General features: G+C 51.2%; 2 protein-coding genes and 1 long non-coding RNA gene across 6 annotated transcripts in view; 1 reads left to right on the top strand and 2 right to left on the bottom strand.

Moving 5' to 3' along the window:
• Positions 1–1,014: 1,014 nt before the first annotated feature.
• Positions 1,015–8,284, bottom strand: XKR8 (XK related 8). The gene is made up of 3 exons (XM_019980161.2): positions 7,783–8,284; positions 5,050–5,246; positions 1,015–2,565 (listed from the first exon to the last, which is right to left on the bottom strand). Exons 1-3 carry the CDS (start codon positions 8,073–8,075, stop codon positions 1,826–1,828), a joined length of 1,230 nt encoding a protein of 409 aa, XP_019835720.2. The 5' UTR covers positions 8,076–8,284; the 3' UTR covers positions 1,015–1,825.
• Positions 7,811–20,185, top strand: LOC109572982 (uncharacterized). 4 transcript variants are annotated; one of them, XR_011562666.1, is made up of 4 exons: positions 7,811–7,946; positions 9,467–9,607; positions 11,821–11,913; positions 12,048–20,185. It is a non-coding gene; the product is annotated as an uncharacterized lncRNA (long non-coding RNA). The 4 variants fall into 4 exon arrangements; XR_011562663.1 differs by having other exon boundaries at positions 9,467–11,913; XR_002182883.2 differs by having other exon boundaries at positions 11,821–20,185.
• Positions 8,680–23,860, bottom strand: part of SMPDL3B (sphingomyelin phosphodiesterase acid like 3B) — a 32,119-nt gene continuing 16,938 nt past the window's right edge. The window contains exons 3-8 of the mRNA XM_019980140.2: positions 23,482–23,579; positions 15,834–15,977; positions 13,840–14,012; positions 12,057–12,237; positions 11,840–11,973; positions 8,680–9,287 (exon numbers count right to left, since the gene is read on the bottom strand). Coding sequence (XP_019835699.2) covers positions 8,922–9,287; positions 11,840–11,973; positions 12,057–12,237; positions 13,840–14,012; positions 15,834–15,977; positions 23,482–23,579 — 1,096 coding nt within the window. The 3' untranslated portion in view covers positions 8,680–8,921. The remainder of the gene's footprint in view (positions 9,288–11,839; positions 11,974–12,056; positions 12,238–13,839; positions 14,013–15,833; positions 15,978–23,481; positions 23,580–23,860) is intronic.

Raw genomic sequence — 23,860 nt, forward strand, 5'->3', positions numbered from 1 at the left:
CCTCCTTTCAGTTCAGTTCAGTTGCTCAGTCGTGTCCGACTCTTTGCAACCCCATGAATCACAGCATGCCAGGCCTCCCTGTCCATCACCAACTCCTGGAGTTCACTCAGAATCATGTCCATCGAGTCAGTGATGCCATCCAGCCATCTCATCCTCTGTCGTCCCCTCTTGCTCCTGTCCCCAATCCCTCCCAGCATCAGAGTCTTTTCCAATGAGTCAACTCTTCGCATGAGGTGGCCAAAGTACTGGAGTTTCAGCTTTAGCATCATTCCTTCCAAAGAAATCCCAGGGCTGATCTCCTTCAGAATGGACTGGTTGGATCTCCTTGCAGTCCAAGGGACTCTTAAGAGTCTTCTCCCTTAGGGCTCATCAGTTTCTCAGGGAGGCCTTCCCAGCCATTCTATATAAAATTATATCAATAACTCCCACCCCTAACACACATACTTCCCCTACCTTTTTTTTCTTTAGCACTTAACACTGATACACTGTTTATTGTGTCTCCACCAGATGAATGAATAATAGACTCTCCTAGGTCCCCTCCCAGTGTGATGAACCTTTCCTTCTGTCTCCAGCACCCTTTTCCTACTCCTTGTTTCTCCAAACCACAGACCTCCCAGAACAGCAAAAAGTTCCACCTCCCCGACACCATAGCCCATATCCACATCCCCTGTCATCACTACCACACTCCCACTGAGCTCCCAGCAAAAAGGTCTTTCTTCATCTGCGCTCCTGTATTCACTTCCTGGTACCAAGTGTTGTGGCTACTCCTCCAGGCCCAGCAGAGCTGGTTAAGAGCACACAGATCTGCGTTCTGATGCTCACCTGAATGGTCATCCCTACACTGGCTCACCAGCTCTTGATGCTCAGAAGACAAGGTGGAGAGGTCTTAGCTCAGCCAGCCCTCCTCTCTGGCCCCAGGGGCTTTACCATCTTTGAGCGGTGGATTGTGTGTCCCTGACCCCTTTTTTCCAGGCAGCTTTGAACTTGGCAGTAGATTCAATGACACAATTAGGCTGGAAGATACCATGAGGTTTTAATAATAATCTAGTAACACTGTTCAACCAAAACAACATACATGTGTCTCTCATAGAGACATAGAAACACACACCTCTTCCTCCCGCACAGACTCTGAGGTAGAAAATAACACCGCCTGAAGTATAAAAAAATACTCAACAGGCTGAGCCATGGCCCAGACCACAGGTTCACAAGGCACTTGGCTGAAAGGTTGCCCCTTGAGAGCGGGGGGCAGAGGCTAGGCCAGCTGCACTCCAGGCAGCTGGGCATCCCTGGCTTCTAGCATGAAAGCCTGCTCTGGGGAAGCTGGAGAGGGTAGGGGCTGAAACGAATGGCAGCTGATCTGCGAAGAACAGAATGATGCTCCTAGCGCGTAAAAGGCCTTTGGTAAACATCTGCTGAATGAACTGAATGACTGGAGAGGAACAATTCCAAAGAATACATCCTGGAGGTTCTGGGGCCTTTCAGCCCTGGGCAGGGCAACCAAGGGTGAAACAGCACCTCCACGTCTGAAAGGTAGCCAAGGCGGCAGAAATGCCAACACTGGGATGCTTTGGTCTATGTGGGTGGGGGAAGAGTGCAGTGGAGGGTCTCTTCTTTCTTCCCAAAGTGTTTCATACATAACTGGGGCCCTCGACCCAGCAGGGCCCAGCCCTTCTCATCTAGTTCTCCTCCTTGATGGCAGACCTCTGTCTTAACTCTGGTTTCCAGTACCTGGCACAGATCAGGCATCAAGGGCTCATTGAGTGAGTCAAGGCCCATAGCAGCATTAGTAGCTTATCTTCATTCTACCAACCGATTCCATCTGGCCTCAAGTCTCCCTGGCTGGGTCTGACCCTGCCTTAAGGATACCATTCATCTCTCCCTTCCATGGCAAAACAGCTTCATCCCTCGCCTTGGGGAAAAAGTTCTTAGCCAGGTGGGCCATGCGTCTGTTCTGCAGGAGCTGACGCTCCTCAAGGGAGTGGAGACCCCAGGTCCCGTCCACCTGGTCAGGCTCCCAGCGGCGGCTAGGGTGCAGCCAGCAGTAGTAGGCCAGCCGCAGAGCCAGCCCCAGAAGGAAGCAGACGCCAGCCGCAGGCAGCAGGCTCTGCAGCAGGCGCCCGCTGGGCAGCCAGGCGCTCTGAGTCGCCCAGGCCACCACCAGGAGAAGGCTGTCGTTCAGCAGGAACACCAGGTGGATGGTGGCGCGGCCTCGGGTGTGGCCCTCAGCCACGTTGAACCAGGAGAAATACAGGATGGTGGCCACGGTCGCCCGGTACAGCCACTCAGAGTGGGGACCTGGCATAAAGTCCGTGCCCTGCAGCCAGACCCAGAAGAGGAACACCAGCCACAGGCCCAAGAAGTGCAGGGCCACGTAGCGGGGGAAGAGGGCTGAGAAGAGGGCCACGACCAGCACCCGGGGCCACAGCAGCAGCAGGTTCCACAGGAAGTAGATCACGGAGGCGCCCGGTCCCAGGAGAAGCTTGGCGGGGAGGCAGGTGCGCAGGGCCCGGTGGTAGTCGAGCAGCGCCCACGAGATACCCACGAAGGACGTACAGATGCTGACCCCTGGGAAGAAGAGCAGACAGGTGAGCCCTGCGGGCAGCCTGCAGGCGTCCCCCGAGGTGGTGGGCACTGCGGAGGCCTTGTAGCCATGCTGCAGTGGGTATTAGAGCTCCCAGTTTGTTGAAAAGTACAGCTGGAGCACAGTAAGTTCACACAACCCTACCAGAGCTCCCATCCACATGGAGTCTGTCCTTCACCACAAACCTTTCAAGTGCTACCCCTGTTACATTTTTCAAGGGTGAGACTTTGTGACTTAACACTCTCATCAGCACCCGTCGCCCAGCATCGGGTACCCCCTGGGCCTTGGCCCCACCCCGAGCACATTCTGAAATCCTTCCTTTCCTTAAAGAGTCCATGCCTTTCTTGAATCAGAACCCCAGTAGTCCAGTTCCCCTTTTCTTAACCTCAGAAAGGGAAGCAGGAAATCCCACAGGGTGACGACAAAGCCTCTAGCTGAAGCCACCTCCTGGGGGCCAGAAGGGATGTCCCCGCTACGCGGCTGGAACAGCCCCTACCCGCCTCCCTTCCACCCTCGGACCAGGCTTCCAGTTTTGATTTTCCAAGACATCCGCCTCCCACCTCCTGGTTGCCCATCCTAGACTAGAAGCACCAGGCCCTCCAAGGAGGGCTGGAAGCATCTCTAGACAGCTTCCTCCCTGCCCGCCTTCCTACCCCATTCGGTCAACAGATGTTCTCTGGGAACCTGCTGTGGGTCGGGAACCCACTCCCAGCCTGGAATCAGCTCTGTGGCCTCTCTAACTACCCCACCCTCAGGGTCTCTGCCAGCCTGATGTTCCTCCAGCTGCCCCACGTGCCACATTCTCTGACCTGACAAGCTGCGCCCTTGCTTATTAGAGAGACCCACTCCCTGTTTCCTCTGGCCTACTCCTCCTTACCCTGCAAGTTCTGGCTTGACTATCCCCTAGAGTCACCCATCCTGACACCACCCCACCCACCGTGAAGGTCCTATAACACCCCACCTCTGTCTGGAGTCTTATTTCCTTATCTCTGAGCTCCTTCAGGGTAGAAAACAGATTTTGCCCCCCGGGGATCCCTCAGCAGCCTAGTAGCTGGCATATAGCAGCAGCTGAAGAAATGTTTGCTGAACAAAAGTTGGGAAAGTCCACTTCTTCCCTCAGTTTCCCATCCCCACCGGTCCATACACACAGGGCAGATGGTCTCCACGTAGCCCTGGTCCTGGATACCCACTGGCCTCAAATAGACAAAAACACAGTCATCCCTCAGAATCCACAGGGGATTGGTTCCCCAAGTCCACAGGCGCTCAAGTCCCTAATATAAAATGGGGTAATGGGGTTGGCCCTCTGAATCTGCGGGAGCAGAATCCACAGAGAGGGCTGACGGTATGCGCCCAATGAGTGCTGTGTGTCCCAGGGAGAATCCCGGCACCTCAGCCCCTTTCCTCGCGTGTAAAATGGAGATAGAGGGCGCTATGAATGTAACGATGACGTAGCACTTTGCACCCGTGCGGACCAACAGCAGGGGCTCAATCGTGGCAGCTGCTGCTGCTGTTTTGTTTTTCCCCAATTAATATTGCAGAACCAGATGAGCAAATGGAAAGGACCCTTGAAGATGGAGTCCAACTCGCCAACTTGTACGACCGTGGAAACTGAGGCCAGAGAGGAAAAGACTCTCCAAGTCCCACAGCGAGTGTGGCAGAGCTGGGACTGGTTCCTCGGGAGGCTGTGCCATGTACGGCAGCAGGTGTGCGAGGGTGGAGACGGGAAAGTGGAGATCCTGAATCAGATGTGCACGGGAGTCCTAACTTGACGGCCAGCTGGCATGTGACCTTGGGCAACTCACTTCCCTAAAAACCCCTCAAAGCTGCTCATTGCACAAACCTCTCCCGTGGTTTATGAAGCCACCCGCTTTCTTCCTTCTTAGATCGCTCCACTGGCTTTACTGTAACTGCACGCTTTACAGTCTGTGGTCCTGGCAGGCCAGGGGCCGTGTCTGTCTGCTTCTCCACTGTGGTGTCCCTAACGCAGACAGGCCTGTATGGAGGTGCTCCATAGAGACTTAAGTGTACAAAGGTGCTCAATAATTTCTCTGTTGATTAACTGATTCCTTATTAGACATTAGACACCCAGCATACATTATCTGTTATGTTCAAACTAGTAAAAATTATACTGTAGACTTATCAGGCACTAGGCCTTCTATGCATCACTTCACTTAAAAACTTTTCATTCACCTTATGAGGAAGGATCATCGACTATGTCCATTTTACAGATGAGAACAATAGCTCAGAGAGATAGAGTCCTCTTTGTCCAAACTCAAGGCTGGAGCATGACTTTGGATTGGAACCCAGACCTGCCTCGCTAAAGGACGATTCCCCTATTTCCTAAACAGCCTTTATGAAAAACAGAAAACCTTTCTGACGTTTGTGGGCAACTTTCCCAAGGCGTGAAGGTGCGGAGGGGTGTGGGGGAGTGGTGGGCAGGGGTGGCTGGCCTTGGGCCCGACACTTACACTGGTAGTACTCAGCGCTGCCGCTCTGCAGTATGATGGCCAGCACCAGGGTGAGCTGCGGCGTCGTCTCCAGGAAGGTCTCGAAGAGTCGCAGCATGCTGATGTCCAGGGAGAGGAAGTCGGCGTAGGCCAGGTCGAACTCAGAGGGGGCCTCCTGCCGCCACACCAGCAGCCCCTGCTGCAGCCCCTGCACACACCTAGGCAGCACACGTGATGCCCCAAGGGCCCCAGTTAGCATCCAGTGGCATTCTTCCTTCCCTCCCCACTGAACAGATGCAGACAGCCTCCAATCCTGGCTTGTCACGTACACACAATGAGACCTTGGGCAAGCGACTTAACCTCACTGAACTTGTTTCTTCATCTGTGAAATGGGGATAGATTACTGCTCCTGCTCCTACAGTAGCCACCATTCCAAGCTCATCACTAACCTTGTCTCATTTCCTCCTTTACAACATCCCCATTTTACAGATGGGGGAAACAGGACCAAAGAGCGAATGAGCAGTGGAAACAGGATTTGGACTCCAAGCTGTCTGAACTTGAAAGATGTACCATGAAAGTGCCTAAAGTGATCATTCTCAAATTTCAGCAAGCCTAAGAATTTCTCATTGGAAAAGGCCCTGATGCTGGGGGGGTTGGGGGCAGGAGGAGAAGGGGACAACAGAGGATGAGATGGCTGGATGGCATCACTGACTCGATGGACGTGAGTCTGAGTGAACTCCGGGAGTTGGTGATGGACAGGGAGGCCTGGCGTGCAGCGATTCATGGGGTTGCAAAGAGTCAGACACGACTGAGTGACTGAATTGAACTGAACTGAAGAATTTCTTAGGATCCTGTGGGAAAGGGGAGCCATGGAGAGCTTCTGAGCACAGATGAGACAAGTCCTACTGTGCTATAGAAAGAGCACAAAGGGATCCATTGGAGAGGCCTGCCCAGAGTGATGGGAGCAGAGACAGGGCGGAGTTAAGAGGGTCCAGAGAGGTCTTCCCTCGTGGTCCAGTGGCTAAGAATCCGCCTGCCAATGCAGGGGATACAGGTTCAATCCGTGGTCGCAGGGAAGCTGCCACATGCCTTGGGGCAACTAAGCCCACGCCCTGCAACTACTGAAGCCTGTCTGCCTAGAGCCCGTGCTCCACAAGAGAAGCCACCGCAATGAGAAGACTGTGCGCCGCAACGGAGAGCAGCCCCTGCTGGCTGCAACCAGAGAAAACCCACACAGCAAGGAAGGCCCAGCACAGCCAGAAATAAATAAAACTTTTTTAAATGAGAGAGAGGGTCCAGAGGTTGGACAGACGGACCTGAGTGACCCGTTGGCCTGAGGGAGGTGGAGGATGCACCAGGATCTCGCCTGCCCAGAACTGATCTCACTTGGCTCTTGGAAGGCGAACCCACTCACTCATTTCTAATTCATTCATTAGACATTTACCCTCGCTTCCCCTGGATGGTCTTGACAACATGCTAAGAGAACAGACAGGCACACCCAGGTTGGGGGTTGTTCCCCAGTGCCCCGGCAGGGGCCTCGGCCTAGTCACAGGCTAGAACAGAGACCCTGTTTTCTCAAGCAAAGCTCAATAGTCTGTCCGACCCGTGCTCAGCAAAAATAGAAGATACATGATGCAGTTATCGATTCAGGGCTCATTGCAGGCTGCCAGGACTGTAATATCTGTGCCCCTTCGTGTTCATCCGATGCCTGGCCAGTCCCTCAGGCGAAACTGCAACATTCAAAGCTCCTCTCGCCCAGTCCTGGAGACTCAAGGCAAGATCTGGACATCCTGACTTTGTCGCATGACTCTGACCCCTTCGTTTCACTTTCCCCATCTCCTGATGGTCCTGCCACTTCTGAAAAGCAGCACAGCCCACACACAGATTTTTTAGGCTCCCCCCACCCCCACAACCCCTGCGGCCAGCCCTGTTTGGCTCCAGGAACATACATGAGTCAGACCCCATCTCTGCCCTCTTGCTTGGTCCTAGGGGTGAGGGGGTGGGGTGGGGAGCAAGTGCTCATGGAGAAGGCAGCTGGGGAAGATAAGGCGAGACCAAGTGCTTCTCTGGAGGTCAAGGCTGCTCAAACTGCTAGGTGACCCAGCTAGCTGATCATGAAGCGAGCTGAAAAAGCTGCTGCTCAACCTGCACGGGGGCAATTCACAGGTCTCATTCCATTCAATCCTTACACTGGGAGCCTCTGGAACACTGAGTAAACAGATCTGGAGGGGGGTCAAGTGACTTGCCCAAGGCTCCGACTACAGCTAAAAAGAACTGCTGGGTTCCGTTGCCCTTAGAGCAGAGTCCGCCCTGGCCAGGCGCTGCGCCCTTCACAACGGGTTTGCCCGCCACGCCCACCTCCGGATGACAACCTCCTTTTAACAGAGGAGGGAACTGAGGCTCTGAAAAAGCCTGGAAGGAGGCCACAGATGGTAAAGCCAGGAGTGGATCCCAAAGGGCCTGACTCCCAAGTCGTGTGCCTCAGTTTCCTCTCTAGGTCCCCGTTTCTTCACTTGTGCCAGGAAGCTCGAGTGATGAGCTCTGAGGGCCGTCAGCCGGAATTTTCCTCCATCAAGGGTCAGGAGTTCAACTGGTGGGAGGGGCGCCCTCTAAACTAGGAGGTGCTTAGCTTCCTTCCACTCCTGGGTCGCAGTCCTCTCCCCTCCGCGCCCCCGTGTCCCAGAGTCAGCCCAGCAGCAGGACGTGACGTGACCTCCGTTCCCCCCTCTCGCTCCCCAGGGGCGGGGCGCTCACCTGTACAGGTAACCCAGCTGGAGGAGATGCAACAGCGCCAGGTGCCGGCCAGGGGGCTTCGGTGCCAGCGGGCTGGAGACGTCGGAGTGCAGCCAGATCCAGCTGAAGAGCTGCAGCGCGACCGAGGCGAGGCCTAACAGCGCCAGCACCAGCGCGGCCCACAGGTAGCGACCGCTGAGCACATACTGGCTCGCGGCCCACAAATCGGCGCCCAGGTCGATCAGGAAGGCGAGGGTGCCCAATATTCCAAGGACCAGGTCCCTTAAGAGCACGGCGCGGGGCGACCAGGGCATGACCCGCGAGCCTCTCCCCCCTCTACTCTTCTGGGCTCAGGCCCGCCCTCCCGGCCCAGGGTCGCAACCGGCCCAGAGGCGCAGTGGCAGGAAGGAGGCGTGCACAGCCCTCGGAGCCGCCCAGGACCAGACCGCTAGGCGGGACTTCCCTGTCCCGCCCCGTCCGGGGAGGGGCGAGGCCCGCAGACCCCGCGGTTGGGGCGCCCGCGGTCTCAGTGCTTTCTGGCCCGGCAGCCTGCCTAGGGGTTCCCCGCCCCCGCCCCCGCCCCCTCCAAGCCTAGCTGAGCCCAGAGGGCCGCGAGAACCCGAAGACGCACCGTCCGAGGTGCAGTGTAGCAGGCTTGTTTTATCCTGGAGGCCCAAGGAGGAGAATATGGCCCGCAGATGAGCGCCCCGGTTAGAACTGCCTTGTCTCACGTCCGCACTGCTGCAAAACCAAACCCCAAAGCCCGATCCGATCCCTGACTGGATACCTCGAGGCCAGGCCATGTGCCAGGGGAGACCGAGGGCACTGGGTCCACCAGGCGCATCTTCCTGGCATCTCATTTTACTCGGATTATCCGAATAGGAGGAGGGGAGGACGTTCAATAACAGGGCAAGGGAGTTACTTTTATAAACATGATTTATAAATTAATAACATGCATGACGAGCAGAGTGTTTTGGATAAAACATGAAACGTGAAAGAAATGTGCTCCTGGTGGGACCTTCGGGGCTTCATTTCCTGATCATCTGCCCAGTCCCAGTTCATTTTGCTGTCGCGGGGAGGGGAAAGGGTGGGAGAGTCCAGCTCTCAGGGGTGATGCTGCCTCCATTTTACCAAGCGCGTAGGCCGTTGGTCCCCCAAGGTCAGGACACGAGCAGCGCGCGCAGGCCCAGTAGCGCGGCGGGCAGGAGCGCGAGGCGGGGCGCGGGCGCGACGCCGGGGGCGCGCAGGCAGACGGCGTACCCGTCGAAGGCCACCTCGCGCAGTGCGCACACGTGTTCGGCGCGGCACGCCTCGTCGCAGGCCCGCGTGTCGTAACTGACTGAGTTGTAGACGTAGTAGCGCTGTAGCGCGCCCTGGTCGCTAGCGATGCGGCCCAGCGCCGCGTGCATGGAGCGGGCGCCTGCGTCCGGCACCCCGTAGGCCTCGGTCACCCGGTACTCGAGCTCCCAGCGTGGCGCCCCCAGCGCGTTCACCTGGCTCAGGTTCAAGAAGTAGGTCACCATGTCCTGCAGGGGAGCGCGAGGCGGGCGGGCCGTGAGCAGCTGTCCACTTCCGCCCCCAACCCTCCACCTTGCATTTGATCCCGGATTCTAACAGCTGTAATCGGGACCACTCTTAGTATGCTTGGCAGACATCAGCTGGTCCAAACTCCTGAGGTAACTGCATTATCATTCCCATTTCACAGATGAGGAAACTGAGTCCTAAAGAGGTTAATTCATTAGGCCAGTCTCACAGGTGCCTGAGCAGGATTGGAACCCAGGTTGTTTACTCCATGGCCTGTGTATTTTCTATTCAAGCAAGTTCCCGGGTGCACAGAAGATTCTCAGTAAGTATTTGCAAAAAGAACGGATAAAATGAAATCGAAAAGTAGAGGAATGGAATGCCTGGCTGAGAGAGGTTATAGAATTGTGTTTTGATGGGGGCTTGGGATCCACCCAAGACATCTAGAACTCAGGTGCATTTTCTGGACTAGAATGTGGAAGGCTTATCTGTCCAATACTTTCCACCTAAGTTTGAGGATCTGCTTCAAGTCAGCAGAGGTTGGGTAAGAGGGGCTGCCATGTATGGATGGCAACTTTCTGCTAGGCATCTACATTATTTCATTTCACACCCACCTTCGGGCCAAGTGCCCATGTGGACAACAGACCATACTCTTAAAAATCCTCAGCCTGCTTCTACTCTAGAGTCAAGGACCTAGTATCTCAGGCAGTCCCTGGTTTTAAATAGCCTTTCTCAACACTGAGGTTAAGTCTCTGCACCCACCTCTTTCTGGAACTCCAACTTGAACATTCAGCTGCCTCCTCCCTTGGCATTTTCACTTGGATGCCATATAGACATCCCAAAGTTAACAGGAAAGCCAGGGTTCTGATCTTCCCTCCAAAACCTGCTCCTCCCGCAGTGACCCCGTTTCAGTAAATGGCAACCTCTTTCTTTTAGGTGCTCTGTTCAAAGCCTTGGAGCCCTCGTTGCCGCCTCACTTTCTCTTCCACCCCTCATCCAGTCCACCAGCAAATCCTGTCCACTCTGCCTTCAAAATATACCCAGGACTTCCTTGGTGGTCCAGTGGCTAACACTCCGTGCTCCCAATTGAGGGTCCCTGGGTTCAATCCCTCGGAGAAAGCAGTGGCACCCCACTCCAGTACTTTTGCCTGGAAAATCCCATGGACGGAGGAGCCTGGTGGGCTGCAGTCCATGGGGTCGCTAGAATCGGACAGGACTGAGCGATTTCACTTTCACTTTTCACTTGCATGCATTGGAGAAGGAAATGGCAACCCACTCCAGTGTTCTTGCCTGGAGAATCCCAGGGACGGGGGATCCTACATGCTGCAGCTGAGAGTTTCTTCCATGCCCCAACTAGAGATCCTGCATGCCACAACTAGGACCTGACGTAGCCAAATAATAAAATTAATGCTTTGAAAAATAAATCTATCCAGGATCTAGCTCTCCTCATGAGCTGCTGCAGCCACCCTGGCTCATACCACTGTCACCTCTCAGTGGTTGTAGTCGCCTCCTCACTGATCCCCCCGTTTCCACCCTTGCCCCCTACAGCCTGTTCTTCACCCAGCAGAACAGTGATTTTTTAAAAAAATTCCAGTCTTACAGCCTATGTGACATGATCTCCACTGTGACCCCGCAGGCCTTCTTGCCCCTCCCCACCCAACACACCCAGTTCGTGCCTTCCTCCTCATTCCGCAGACATTCACATGGCTCACTCCCTGACTTAACTCGGAGTTCAGATGTCATCCTATCAGTGACACTTCCTCACCCCATCTATCTGACACCACACACATATGCACGTGCCCCGTAACTGTCACCCACTGCCTCCTCACCCTCTTCTCTTTTCTCCTTAGCACTGATTTCATGCCGCACTTAACTTTACTGTGTTTGTTTATTGCCTGTCTCACTCCGGTAAGGATGTTGGCTCTGGGAGAGCGGTGACTTTTGTTCACGTCTGTGTCTCCTGAGCTTAGCACAGGGCCTGGCACATGGCAGGTGCTTAACACATTTTGTTGCCTACATTAAGGGATCGTACTCCTTTGTCATTTCTGTAGTCACCAGCACATCCCAGGAGGTGGGGGATTGCTCGATGAGTAGGGGCCTGCTTGGCTGCAACCCAGTCGGTGTAGAGAAGACATGGGCAGCGGGCCTGCGGTCACACTGTAAGAGACTGTGACCGCCAGGCCAAAGAGATCCGACTTGTCTGGGGGGCATTGGGGAGCCACTGAAGGTTTTTGAGCAGGAGAGAGACAAGAGTGCTTAAGAAAGATTAATCCCTTCTGCTCTGCTGTACCAGATGAGCTCCAGCGGGGCTGGGCGGGAGGCAGGGAGACCAAATAGGAGGCCCTGACAATGACTGGGGCAAAGGGAGATTTGGGGGAGAATTGATCTGACCTGGTAGCAGGATTTGGAGGTAGCTCCAGGGTTCTAATGCTGAGCTCTCAAAGGGTGGAAGTAACTTGCCCTTCCTGAGGCTCTGGTGAATTAGCTGGGGAAGGTGGTGATCCATTTAGGTCCCTCCCCCACCTTCTCTGGCCCCAGCAGACCCAAGGCTCCTGACCTGCAGGCTCAGCGTAGCTCGGTCGTACTCAAACACCCGGATGCCTGGATTGTTGGCTCCGTTGACCACTCCAGGTAACGTGGTTTTCCACGGGGTGACCCCAGGTGTAAGGAACATGACACTGATGGGGGTACCTTCCAGGAAAGAGACAGTGGGGCTGAGAGTTTGATGACAGAGGGAGGGAAGTGGGCTGGCCGTTGCCTTCCAGGGTGGGTACCTGCCCCATCATAGAACATCCGAAAGCTGTCGGTGTGGTGGTGCCCGAAGAACTGCCCTGCGATGACTCGATGATGCCTCTGGACCACCTTCAGGTACTCCTCGTTGAAGCCCTCTCGGAACCACGCTTTGTTCCGTGTCTTCTCAAAGAAGCCCGGGGGCACGTGGCCAATGATGTACACCTATGAAGAAGGGGTACCCAGCGGGGGTTCAGAGCTGCTTTCCCCAACTCCTCTCCACCTCTCACAGTCTACCAATCTCCCCAAAAGCAAGCAACAGGCTCCAAGGGACCTCCTCCCCCTTCCCTCTCCCAGGTGATTCTGGCATCTCTCTGTACTCAGCGATGAAGGTGCTGCATTTGCCCATACTATGCCTGCCACCCAGACCACCGTTCTTCTGATCACTTCTGTAAATTCTGACTTTACTGTTTAGTCGCTCAGTTGTGTCCAGCTCTTTGTGACCCCATAGACTGTGTAGTCCGCCAGACTCCTTTGTCCGTGGGATTGCCCAGGCAAGAATACTGGAGTGGGTTGCTATTTCCTCCTTTAGGGGACCTTCCCGACCCAGGGATCGAACCCATGTCTCCTGCACTGGCAGGCAGATTCTTTACCATTGAGCCATCTGGGAAAGCGAAAGTGAAAGTTGCTCAGTCATGTCTGATTCTTTGCAATCCCATGGACTATACGGTCCATGGAATTCTCCAGGGCAGAATACTGGAGTGGGTTGCCATTTCCTTCTCCAGGAGCCATCTGGGAAGCCCTCTGTAAATCCTGCCCATGCTTCAAAACCCTTCTCATGAAATCTTTCTGATCCTTCAGATGAATCTTCTGTTGGAGAGCTCACACACTGTAACCAAAGCTTCCTTACATGGTTTATAACCTCTGCTGTGTAGCAGTAATGTGTGTTCACATCTTACGTTCATTGAGTCACTCAGCTGTAATGACAGTGCCTGGGCCCTTGGCCCCCACTGCGAGAGGTGGAATGGCGGGGTGGGGCAGTGGTGGCTGGTAAGGAGGGCAGTGAAGAATGTGAGCTTTGGAGAGAAACCATCGCTGAATACCAGATGCGTGTCACCTCTCTGAGCTTCAGTTTTCTCATCAGGAGGGCTACCTAACTGGTGCGGTTTTGAGAGTTCATATATCCATATAAAGCACTTAGCAACTTATCTGATGTATAGCAAGGACTCAAAAGCACCAGCAATGAGATCCTGCCGGGATACACTGGCCAGAGCAGGGACTCAGGCAAATGAGACACAATGCCAGTCGTCGGGGGCTGCCAGCCCAGCAGACTAGAGAGACACACCTCACAGAGGACTAGATGGGCACCCCCAAGGGCAAGGCGTATCTCTGAGGTCTGGCCCACACTGTGGCTGCAGCCAGACTTGGCTTCTGGAGACTGAGCTTCTAGTCTCAGCGAGTGAGTGATAGTCTCTCAGGTGTGTCCGACTCTTTGTGACCCCATGGACTGTAGCCTGCCAGGCTCCTCTGAATTCTCCAGGTAGGAATACTAGAGTGAGGAGCCATTTCCTACTCCAGGGGATCTCAGCCCCACCACTCATTGTGTGACTTGAGACCGTCATTGCCCCACCAGGAACTTCACAGCACAATGGGTCCCAGCCTCAGAGGCTGTTGTGAGGATGGAAAAAGCCCTCTCAGGTGTCAAGCTGATGAAGGACCCTCTGTGTCATGAGCATCTTGAGTGAGTGGGTGTGTGTCTGTGCCAAAGTGGGGAACTTGTTCAGGAAGAGACCCCAGGGAGGGAGGAGAGGAGCAGGGAGTCCTTACCATTTCCCCAGCCAGGGATGCGTTGGTCAGCACGTCGTCCAGCCACTGGAACTGCTGGCTGGGGTCCGCCATGCCGGCCGTCTGCTCATTGCTGGTGTAGTACAGGTTGGTGTTGAGGACCACAATTCTCCCAGCCCCGCTCAGCCCCGGCAGTTTCTCAGAATAGAAGGCACCTAGGACATCACAGCCATGGGGGATGTGAAGGGGTCTCTTGCCTCCAGGCAGACACACTCTGTCCCCTGTTACTTCACTTGCCCACCTTGTCCTTCCTTGGCATCCCCCCTTCCCTTCTTTCCCACAGGATGAGCATCGTGGGTAGGACCAAAGGCTCTGGAGCCAGGCTGCCTGGGTTCAAGTCCTGGTTCTATCCCTTACTACCTGTGCCACTTGGGCAAAGTTCCTTAAGGTCTCGATGCCTCAGTTTCCTCCTCCATAGAATGGGAATAACATGGAGGTGTGTTTATCCCTCTGGATTCACTGTCAGCCCTTCTCAGCTCTCTGCCCCAGGAGCAATGGATTAAATCAATGGGTTTCTGTGCTACTGAGGGAAGGAATGAGAGGAGGTCAGGTCTCCTTGGGATGCTGTGTCCCCCATACCAGTGATTCTCAACCTGGTAATTTTGTCCCCAAGGGGACACTTGGCAATGTCTGGAGATGTTTTTGGTTTTCACAATGGGAGATGTTACTTGCAACTAGTGGATAAAGGCCAGCGATGCTGCTGAACACCCTACAATGTACAGGACAGCCCTCCCGCAAAGAATTACCCCTCCCCAAATGTCAACAGTGGCAAGGTTCAGAAACCTGGCTTGAACTGAAGGTCACTGCCCCTGCAAGGGCTGTTGTGAGGAATCTAGCAGTGGACTGAGGGCAGTGCCAGGCACACAGAAAATGCTCGAGGAATATTCACTTCTGATTCTCATTAGTGCTGCGTGGTTAAGAAGATGGGCATTGGGATCAGCCCTGGATCCTGCTCCTGAGGTTGCCTCCTCTGTTGCCCTAATGGTCCAGGAGCGAAGAGAATGAAGACAGAACACAAAATCTGGTGCAATGGCTCAGGGGACCTGCAGCCTCTATTGGACTGAGGTGCAGAGTCTACTCTGAGTCCAGCTTTTATTCCTAACTGCAGACTACAAGACTTTCTCAGATCTTATCTTTCTCAAGACACATGCCATATCAGTTGAAAGTGAAAGAAAGTGAAGTCACTCAGTGGTGTCCGACTCTTTGTGACCCCATGGACTGTAGCCTACCAGGCTCCTCCATCCGTCCATGGGATTTTCCAGGCAAGAGTACTGGAGTGCCATTTCCTTCTCCAATATCAGTTACATACTCCTAAATATCATGGACTTGGACTTCCCTGGTGGCTCAGATGGTAAAGCGTCTGTCTAAAATGGGAGACCTGGGTTCGATCCCTGGGTCGGGAAGAATCCCTGGAGAAGGAAATGGCAACCCACTCCAGTACTCTTGCCTAGAAAATCCCACTGGCGGAGGAGCCTGGTGTCCATGGGGTCGCAAAGAGTCAGGCACGACTGAGCAACTTCACTTCACCTTGACATAGTCCAGATCTCCTTGTGTTTACCCCATGTCATTCCCTTCTGGGCCAGTCTCGGGAACAATTAGCAAGTGCACAGGCAGCATTCATGCCTGACAGAGACGGAGGATTCCAAGGCCCATGCTTTTATGATCCCTGTCATAATCCCTTCTGGGTCTGGCCCTGGCATTTTTAACATGGCTATAATTCTAAGACATGAAAAATAATCATCAATATAGTTTCTCTGTGAAATTTCTCAAGGCTGTGAAAGTACCTTATTATGAATTCCCACTGATCCTCTAAGCTAGGTGATCTTGGCCAAGTGACTTAGTATATTCAAGCCTCAGTCTCCTAATCTGTAAAATGGGGATAAAATCAGTTCCTATTTCATGGGGGTGTTGTGAAAATGAAATTAGATCCGACTTTGGCATAAAGGGCTCCTTACAGTAGCAAATGATGTTAGTACCTTCTTTGAAGAGAGTGACAGATTCGTTTCTGAGCCAGGGTCGCCACAGCTCTGCCACCTGGTTGTAGATATTGTTGCTCCCTGCAGGTAATTGGTTTTTGGGGTGAAAGTCATGATTTCCCAAAGCAGCATAGACTTTAGTATCTGGGAGGAAAAAAGAAATATAAAAAAATATATGGGGGACTTCCCTGGTGGTCCAGTGGCTAAGATTCCACGCTCCCAATGCAGAAGGCTGAGGTTCGATGTCTGATCAGGGACCTAGATTTCACATGCCGCAACTAAAAAAAATCCTTCATGCTGCAACTTAAGATCCCACACGCCGCGATGAAGATCAAAGATCCCTCATGCTGCAACTAAGACCCAATGTAGCCAAATAAAATCTGGAAACACTGAGCTCTGCCAAAGGAGGAGGTCGTAGAATTCCCATGAGGAATTGTCCACAGAGCCAGAAGTCATACCTATTAACTGCCTGGGAAAAGAACCTCCTCTGTAATACAGATGCAAGCAGACATAAGCATTCATGTAAGAGAAAACACAGATCCTTGGAATCCCAAAGACAGATGAGAAGGGAGGAACCCTGTCCAGTTTATAATCAGATAAGGTGGGGGTCCCCAGAGAAACAGGACCAGACTTGGCTTTCTTGACCTAAGAGAAGGTATTTTGGGCCTAAGCCATTCAGGGATTTAAGCCTGGCCACAAGGCTTGCCCTTGAACAGATCTCAGTAATAAAGATCTTAAGGGAACAAAAGGACAGACCCCGTTAAGAGGGAAGAGAAGAAACAAGAGCAAGATAATGAATCAGTTGTAAAGACTCTTGAGTTCTGTTTCAAAGGTAAACACTAGCCTGAAGCACTTTCTCGAGCTGTTTTACAGAATTTAACCCCTGCAGTCTCAAAAATGACAGAATAATCTCTGTTCATTTCCAAGGCAAACCATTCAATATCACAGTAATCCAAGCCTATGCCCCAACCAGTAACGATGAAGCAGCTGAAGTTGAACGGTTCTATGAAGACCTACAAGACCTTTTAGAACTAACACCCCAAAAAGATGTCCTTTTCATTATAGGGGTCTGGAATGCAAAAGTAGGAAGTCAAGAAACACCTGGAGTAACAGGCAAATTTGGCCTTGTAATACGGAATGAAGCAAAGCAAAGGCTAATAGAGTTTTGCCAAGAGAACACACTGGTCATTGCAAACACCCTCTTCCAACAACACAAGAGAAGACTCTACACATGGACATCACCAGATGGTCAACACCGAAATCAGATTGATTATATTCTTTGCTGCCAAAGATGGAGAAGCTCTATACAATCAGCAAAAACAAGACCGGGAGCTGACTGCAGCTCTGATCATGAACTCCTTATTGCCAAATTCAGACTTAAATTGAAGAAAGTAGGGAAAACCACTAGACCATTCAGGTATGACCTAAATCAAATCCCTTATGATTATATAGTGGAAATGAGAAATAGATTTAAGGGACTAGATCTGATAGAGTGCCTGATGAACTATGGACAGAGGTTCATGACATTGTACAGGAGACAGGGATCAAGACCATCCCCAAGAAAAAGAAATGCAAAACAGCAAAATGGCTGTCTGAGGAGGCCTTACAAATAGCTGTGAAAAGAAGAGACGGGAAAAGCAAAGGAGAAAAGGAAAGATATACCCATTTGTGCCGGGAGCCGGCGAGAGACATTCCACTCGTGACAAACGTCATGAGGAAGGAGGCTCGGCATACGCAAAGGCAGGATCGAGGCTCAGGAGTCCCCCCGGATATTCTCGAGCATTTAACCCCAAAAAACCAGAGTCTGCCTACTTTATTGCTTTGTGCTCTCACCTCTGACTTTACTGGGAGCTGTCCCCCACCACCATCTCACTCTCTCTGTCAAAGAGTTAACTTACAGCTCCAATTCATAAAGTTCCTGGGCAACTAGGAGTGTTTAAATCCAAACCCCTCAGATGGCTCTCTAACTCGCCTGACAAGTTTACCTGGACTCCTACAGCTATGCATACGATTGTTTACAGTCTCCCAGCCTGGAGAGGCACGGGAAGCTTAAGATATTCGAATAGCTTAGAGCCTCTCAAAGAGTTAGAAACTGTCAGAATAAAACTAGTAAAAGATTTCATTGATGAGCCAATGCTTGTTGCCAAGTTTTCACATCCCCTGAATTGTATCCTTGAATATGTATTAATTAATAGTTGGTATGTAGAAAAAATAAGTAGTGGCCTTGGTGTTAGTAACTTTAGACCCTTAAGGTAATAAATTCTTTCCTTTGTTGTAAACCCATTACACATCCGCCCTATAGGAATGCAATTTTATCTTCGGAAGATGGCGCCAAACCTTAAAATAATTACTCTTAGAGAAAATAAGTCTTACGGTTGATAAGTCTTTGTCAAGAGTCATAAAATGTTAATAGGCCTTCTGGCCAGAAGATGATGTAAATCACCTAAACCATTTGTATACAATAAATTTGCAGGAAAGAAACCCTGGTTTTTGATAAGGATCAAAAACTGCTGACTTTGCATCCCCTATTATCCTCTATGTGTAACTTAGGGTATAAAAGCTAGTGGAGATGATGGAATTCCAGTTGAGCTATTTCAAATCCTGGAAGATGATGTTGTGAAAGTGCTGCACTCAATATGCTAGCAAATTTGGAAAACTCAGCAGTGGCCACGGGACTGGAAAAGGTCAGTTTTCATTCCAATCCCAAAGAAAGGCAATGCCAAAGAATGCTCAAACTACCGCACAATTGCAGTCATCTCACATGCTAGCAAAGTAATGCTCAAAATTCTCCAAGCCCAGGCTTCAGCAATATGTGAACCGTGAACTTCCTGATGTTCAAACTGGTTTCAGGAAAGGCAGAGGAACCAGAGATCAAATTGTCAACATCCGTTGGATCATGGAAAAAGCAAGAGAGTTCCAGAAAAACATCTATTTCTGCTTTATTGACTATGCCAAAGCCTTTGACTGTGTGCATCACAATAAACTGTGGACAATTCTGAAAGAGATGGGAATACCAGACCACCTGACCTGCCTCTTGAGAAATCTGTATGCAGGTCAGGAAGCAACAGTTAGAACTGGACATGGAACAACAGACTGGTTCCAGATAGGAAAAGGAGTACGTCAAGGCTGTATGTTGTCACCCTGCTTATTTAAATTCTATGCAGAGTACATCATGAGAAACGCTGGGCTAGAAGCACAGCTGGAATTAAGATTGCCAGGAGAAATATCAATAACCTCAGATATGCAGATGACACCACCCTTATGGCAGAAAGTGAAGAACTAAAGAGCCTCTTGATGAAAGTGAAAGAGGAGAGTCAAAAAGTTGGCTTAAGGCTCAACATTCAGAAAACTAAGATCATGGCATCTGGTCCCATCACTTCATGGGAAATAGATGAGGAAACAGTGGCTGACTATTTTTTTGGCCTCCAAAATCACTGCAGATGGTGATTGCAGCCATGAAATTAAGAGACACTCCTTGGAAGGAAAGTTATGACCAACCTAGACAGCATATTAAAAAGCAGAGACATTACTTTGCCAACAAAGGTCTGTCTAGTCAAGGCTATGGTTTTTCCAGTGGTCACGTACGGATGTGAGAGTTGGACTGTGAAGAAAGCTGAGCGCTGAAGAATTGATGCTTTTGAACTGTGGTGTTGGAGAAGACTCTTGAGAGTCCCTTGGAGTGCAAGGAGATCCAACCAGTTCATCCTAAAGGATATCAGTCCTAAATATTCACTGAAAGGACTGATGCTGAAGCTGAACTCCAATACTTTGGCCACCTGATGTGAAGAGCTGACTCATTTGAAAAGACCCTGATGCTGGGAAAGATTGAAGGCAGGAGGAGAAGGGGATGACAGAGGATGATATGGTTGGATTGGCATCACCAACTCAGTGCACATGAGTTTGGGTAAATTCCGGGAGTTGATGATGGACTAGGAGGCCTGGTGTCCTGCAGTTCATGGGGTCAGAAAGTGTTGGACACAGCTGAGTGACTGAACTGAACTGAACTGAACCCCTGCAACCACTAGGTCCTGGGGTCACTAAGACAGGACTTAGCGACTGAACAACAACGATCACCAGATCTACTGAAACCTAAGGGATGATGATTTTGACCTTTTCTGACCCTCATGACTTCAATCAACCAAAGCATGGACTCTGTCAACTTTGCCCTAATTCTGTATTGAATTCTCCTCCTCAGGCCGCTTCATGAATATATGCATATATATGAATATATGCATATATCCCTCCCTAGCTTACAACTGCCCCAATTTTACTGTTCAGGGAACCACTGATTTGGGAAAGATTCATGGTGTTCTCCTTATTTGGTGCAAGTAGTAAATCCTTCCTTCTCCTGATTTTTGGCTTGGTTGTGTCTTTTGGCCTAACACCCACCAAGAGTCGAACCTTGTTTTGGGGTAACAGGTTTTTGCTGTGTCTATGTGTTGGGCACTTCTAGAAGCTCCTTACAAGCATAAACTCCATGGGGGCACCACCTGGCATCATGTTCATGACCAAGTTCCCTATCCCTAGAACGCTGTCTCACCCATACTAGACACATTTGTTGACGGACTAAATGAATGAATGGGTTACCTTATTTAATCCTCACAACAGCCCTCTGGGCAGGTACCATTATTTTCCTCATGTTGCACAGGGAGAACACCGAGTGTCCAGGGCGTGGCCCACCTGGAGCGTGGCAGAGCCTGAACTGGGGCCCGAATCAGTTTGCCTTGCACACCCATGTGCCCCATCGGCCACAGTGGAGAGGCAGGGGCCAGTGTTCACAGCGACTCTGATGAGGAACCCAGGTGCATGTGGCGAGAAGAACTCACGACATGGAACCAAAATCTCAAATTTCAGCCTCTTCCTCCTCTCCAACTTGTTGCTTCAACTTATTTATCTTTATAATGGGGAGTGTTCTGCTTGACCCACGTCACTACCATTCTCAAATAAGATAAGGCCTTGTTTCACCTCTTCCAGTTTGTTCTCATTTTAACATCTCTACAAGTGGGCCGTGTCTTACCATTGAGGCCAGGAGAAAGCGCTGTGTCATACTTTAATGGACAGCATTTTTTTTTTTCTTAGCAATACATAAAACAATGAAACATCCTACAGTCAATGGTATCTCAGATTTAGGAAATCCAATGCATATGCAAGCATGTTATGAACTATAAAATCTTATCATTTATACTTATATGTTAAATCATAATAATAAAACATTTTCTTATCCATTATTTCACTTTTATTCCTGAAGCCACATGTGGAGCAAAGAAAAGAGCGTTCAGAGTAAGATCTGAGTTTGAGTCCCTCCCTAGGAACTGACTAGCTTTGCCCTATAGATTTGTTATCTATACACTGGGAATAATACCTATTATTACCATGGGGGAGAGTGCCCTGGTTTGAGCCTGTGTGCCTATGTGTTAGTCGCTCAGTCATATCCGACTCTTTGCAACCCCATGGCCTGCCAGAATCCTCTGTCCATGGAATTCTCCAGGCAAGAATACTGCAATGAGTTGCTGTTCTCTTCTCCGGGGATCTTCCTGACCCAGGGATGGAACCTGGGTCTCCTGCATTGCAGGCAGATTTTGTTTTTACCGTCTGAGCCACCAGGGAAGCCCCAGTGATTTCTGCTGGAAGATTAACTAGCCCAAGCATGTCTGAGTTGGTTGAGTTGAGGTACGTAGATTGGAAGTGTCCCGTCAGCTTCTCTGCACAAATTGATTTACATTGAGGGAAGGAGGTGTCAGAAAGGAGGTTGCCTCAAGGACAGATGTGGGAATTGGGGGGCGGGGGTGGGCGGGGGTCCCTCCTGGAGTGGGAGTGGTGGGTAGGAGATGTCCTCAAACCAGGATCTGCATCCCAAACCTTGCCTGTTTCCTTGACCACAAGGGTCACGTTTGTCTTCAGTAAAACTGAGGCAGTAATAACACCTCTCTCTAGGATTATCCTGACAGTGAAGGAACTAGGCATATATACAATATTCTCAGAGGAGTGCCTGACACTTAGCACTTAATACATAGATACAGGACTTCCAGGTGGCGCTAGTGGTAAAGAACCCGCCTGCCAATGCAGGAGACTATGAGAAACGCAGGTTTGAGAAACGCGGGCTTGATCCTTGGGTCAGGAAGATCCCCTGGAGGAGGGCATGGCAACCCACTCCAGTATTCTTGGCTGGAGAATCCCCATGGACAGAAGCGCCTGGGGGGGCTACAGTCCATGGGGTTGCAAAGAGTCGGACATGACTGAAGTGACTTAGTACACACACACATAGATACATATAATTGTTCTTGCTGCTATTACCTATTTTTGTTATCACTATTCTGTATCTGGGTCCTGAGAGACCCATGATGAAGACCTTCAGCGGAAACAGCTGTACCAGAACCCCAGGGCGATTGGGGTAGGGGTGGGGGTTGGGACCTAGGATCTGCTTTCACAGGTCTCCCGCTGGGAGAGCCTGATTTAGACTCCAGGATCTTGTGTTTGGCACAGCCTGCTTAAAGCCATTTCTAAGGACCATTAGATGGGGCCCTCCACCACAGTCTCCCCGTCACGTCCTGCGGGGCTGTGGCCATAATCACTCACAGTCCTGGCTGCTCGCCCAGGCTCTGAAGGCCTTGGATGCACCACAAAGCAGCACTTTGGCCAAAAATCTGCATCTCCCAGAAGTCCCAGCAGCCAAGATGGTTTGAGAAGAGTAGATGGCAATTCCAGGGCCATAGCAGGACGCAAAGGCTGTGTGCAAGCCCACATGAGACTTACCAGGGACGATGCCTAAAAGTAACTGTAGACACCTTGAGAAGGGGCTGTGAGTCTGGTGTTATACAGGCAGGACGGAAACCAGTGAAATGTCAGGCATTTCCATTAATAAAAAAGAAACAGGTCCGAAATGGAGTTACTTGTGCTGAACCCTAGGTCAGCAAACCAAGTGTTAACCAAGTTAATACCTAACCTAACTGAAGTTTCTGCCTCTCCCAAGAATGTGACCTTTACACAGTCAATATGGAATTAACACAGGGGGCACTAATGAGGAAATCTGTTTGGCAGATCCCACCTTTCCCCTAAAGGAAGGTGACTTTGCCCCAAACAATCCCTTTTTGCTAGAGTCTTTCTTTCTCCACCCTCTTCTGTCTGTAAAACCTTCCATTTGTACAGCTCCTTGGAGCCCCTTTCATTTTTTTTTTTTTTCATCTTTTTTCTCTTTTTGGCTGTACCACACAGCCTGTGGGATCTTACTTCCCTGACCAGGGATCAAACTTGGGTCCCCTGCATTGGAAGCACAGAGTCTTAACCACTGGACTGCCAGGGAAGTCCCTGGAGCTCCTTTCTGTTTTTAAGGTGGGATGCTGCCTGAGTCATGAATTCTTGAATAAAGTCAAATAGATCTTCAGATTTACTCAGTTGAATTTGGTTTTTAACACCATTAATAGGATTCTGTGTGTATTCACAAGCGGACTGGCTCTCATTCATGTTCCCCACAGTGTTCCTGGAAGTAAGACCTGATTGCTGTGAAGTGCCTGGTACGGGACCTGGCTGGCAGCCATCATCGTCGTGGGGGAAGGTCATTCCTTTGCACTTTGGTGCTGTTTTCCTCCCGCTGTGCCAGGCACTGCCTGGGTGTCAGGGAACATTGTGGGGACCCAGGGCACAATCTTACCTGGAAAGGCCTCCCTGATGAGCTGAGTCAGCTGCTTCACAATTTGCAGCACGGCCGCCTCACTCAGCCTCTCGTTGGGCACGTGTGGTGTGTCATCACTGCAAAACACAAGCGGCTCGGGAAGTGGCACAAGGAAAAGAAGGGACAGCTCCCCGTGAGAAACCAGCTCTACCCAGACCCAGCTGCAGGACTGGGACTCAGACAGCTGCTGAGAGGGAGGGACCAGGCTGGAGTTGGGAGTCACCCGGACAGAGTTCAAGCCCTTGCTCTGCCATTAACCTGCTGTGGGTCTCTGGGCTGGTTGTTTAACCTCTCTGAACTTCCACAAGCTCATCTGTAAAATAGGGACAATATGGAACTTCAGAGGATCTGTGGGACT

Source organism: Bos indicus, chromosome 2 (genome assembly GCF_029378745.1).
Source record: "Bos indicus isolate NIAB-ARS_2022 breed Sahiwal x Tharparkar chromosome 2, NIAB-ARS_B.indTharparkar_mat_pri_1.0, whole genome shotgun sequence".
NCBI lineage: Eukaryota > Metazoa > Chordata > Mammalia > Artiodactyla > Bovidae > Bos > Bos indicus.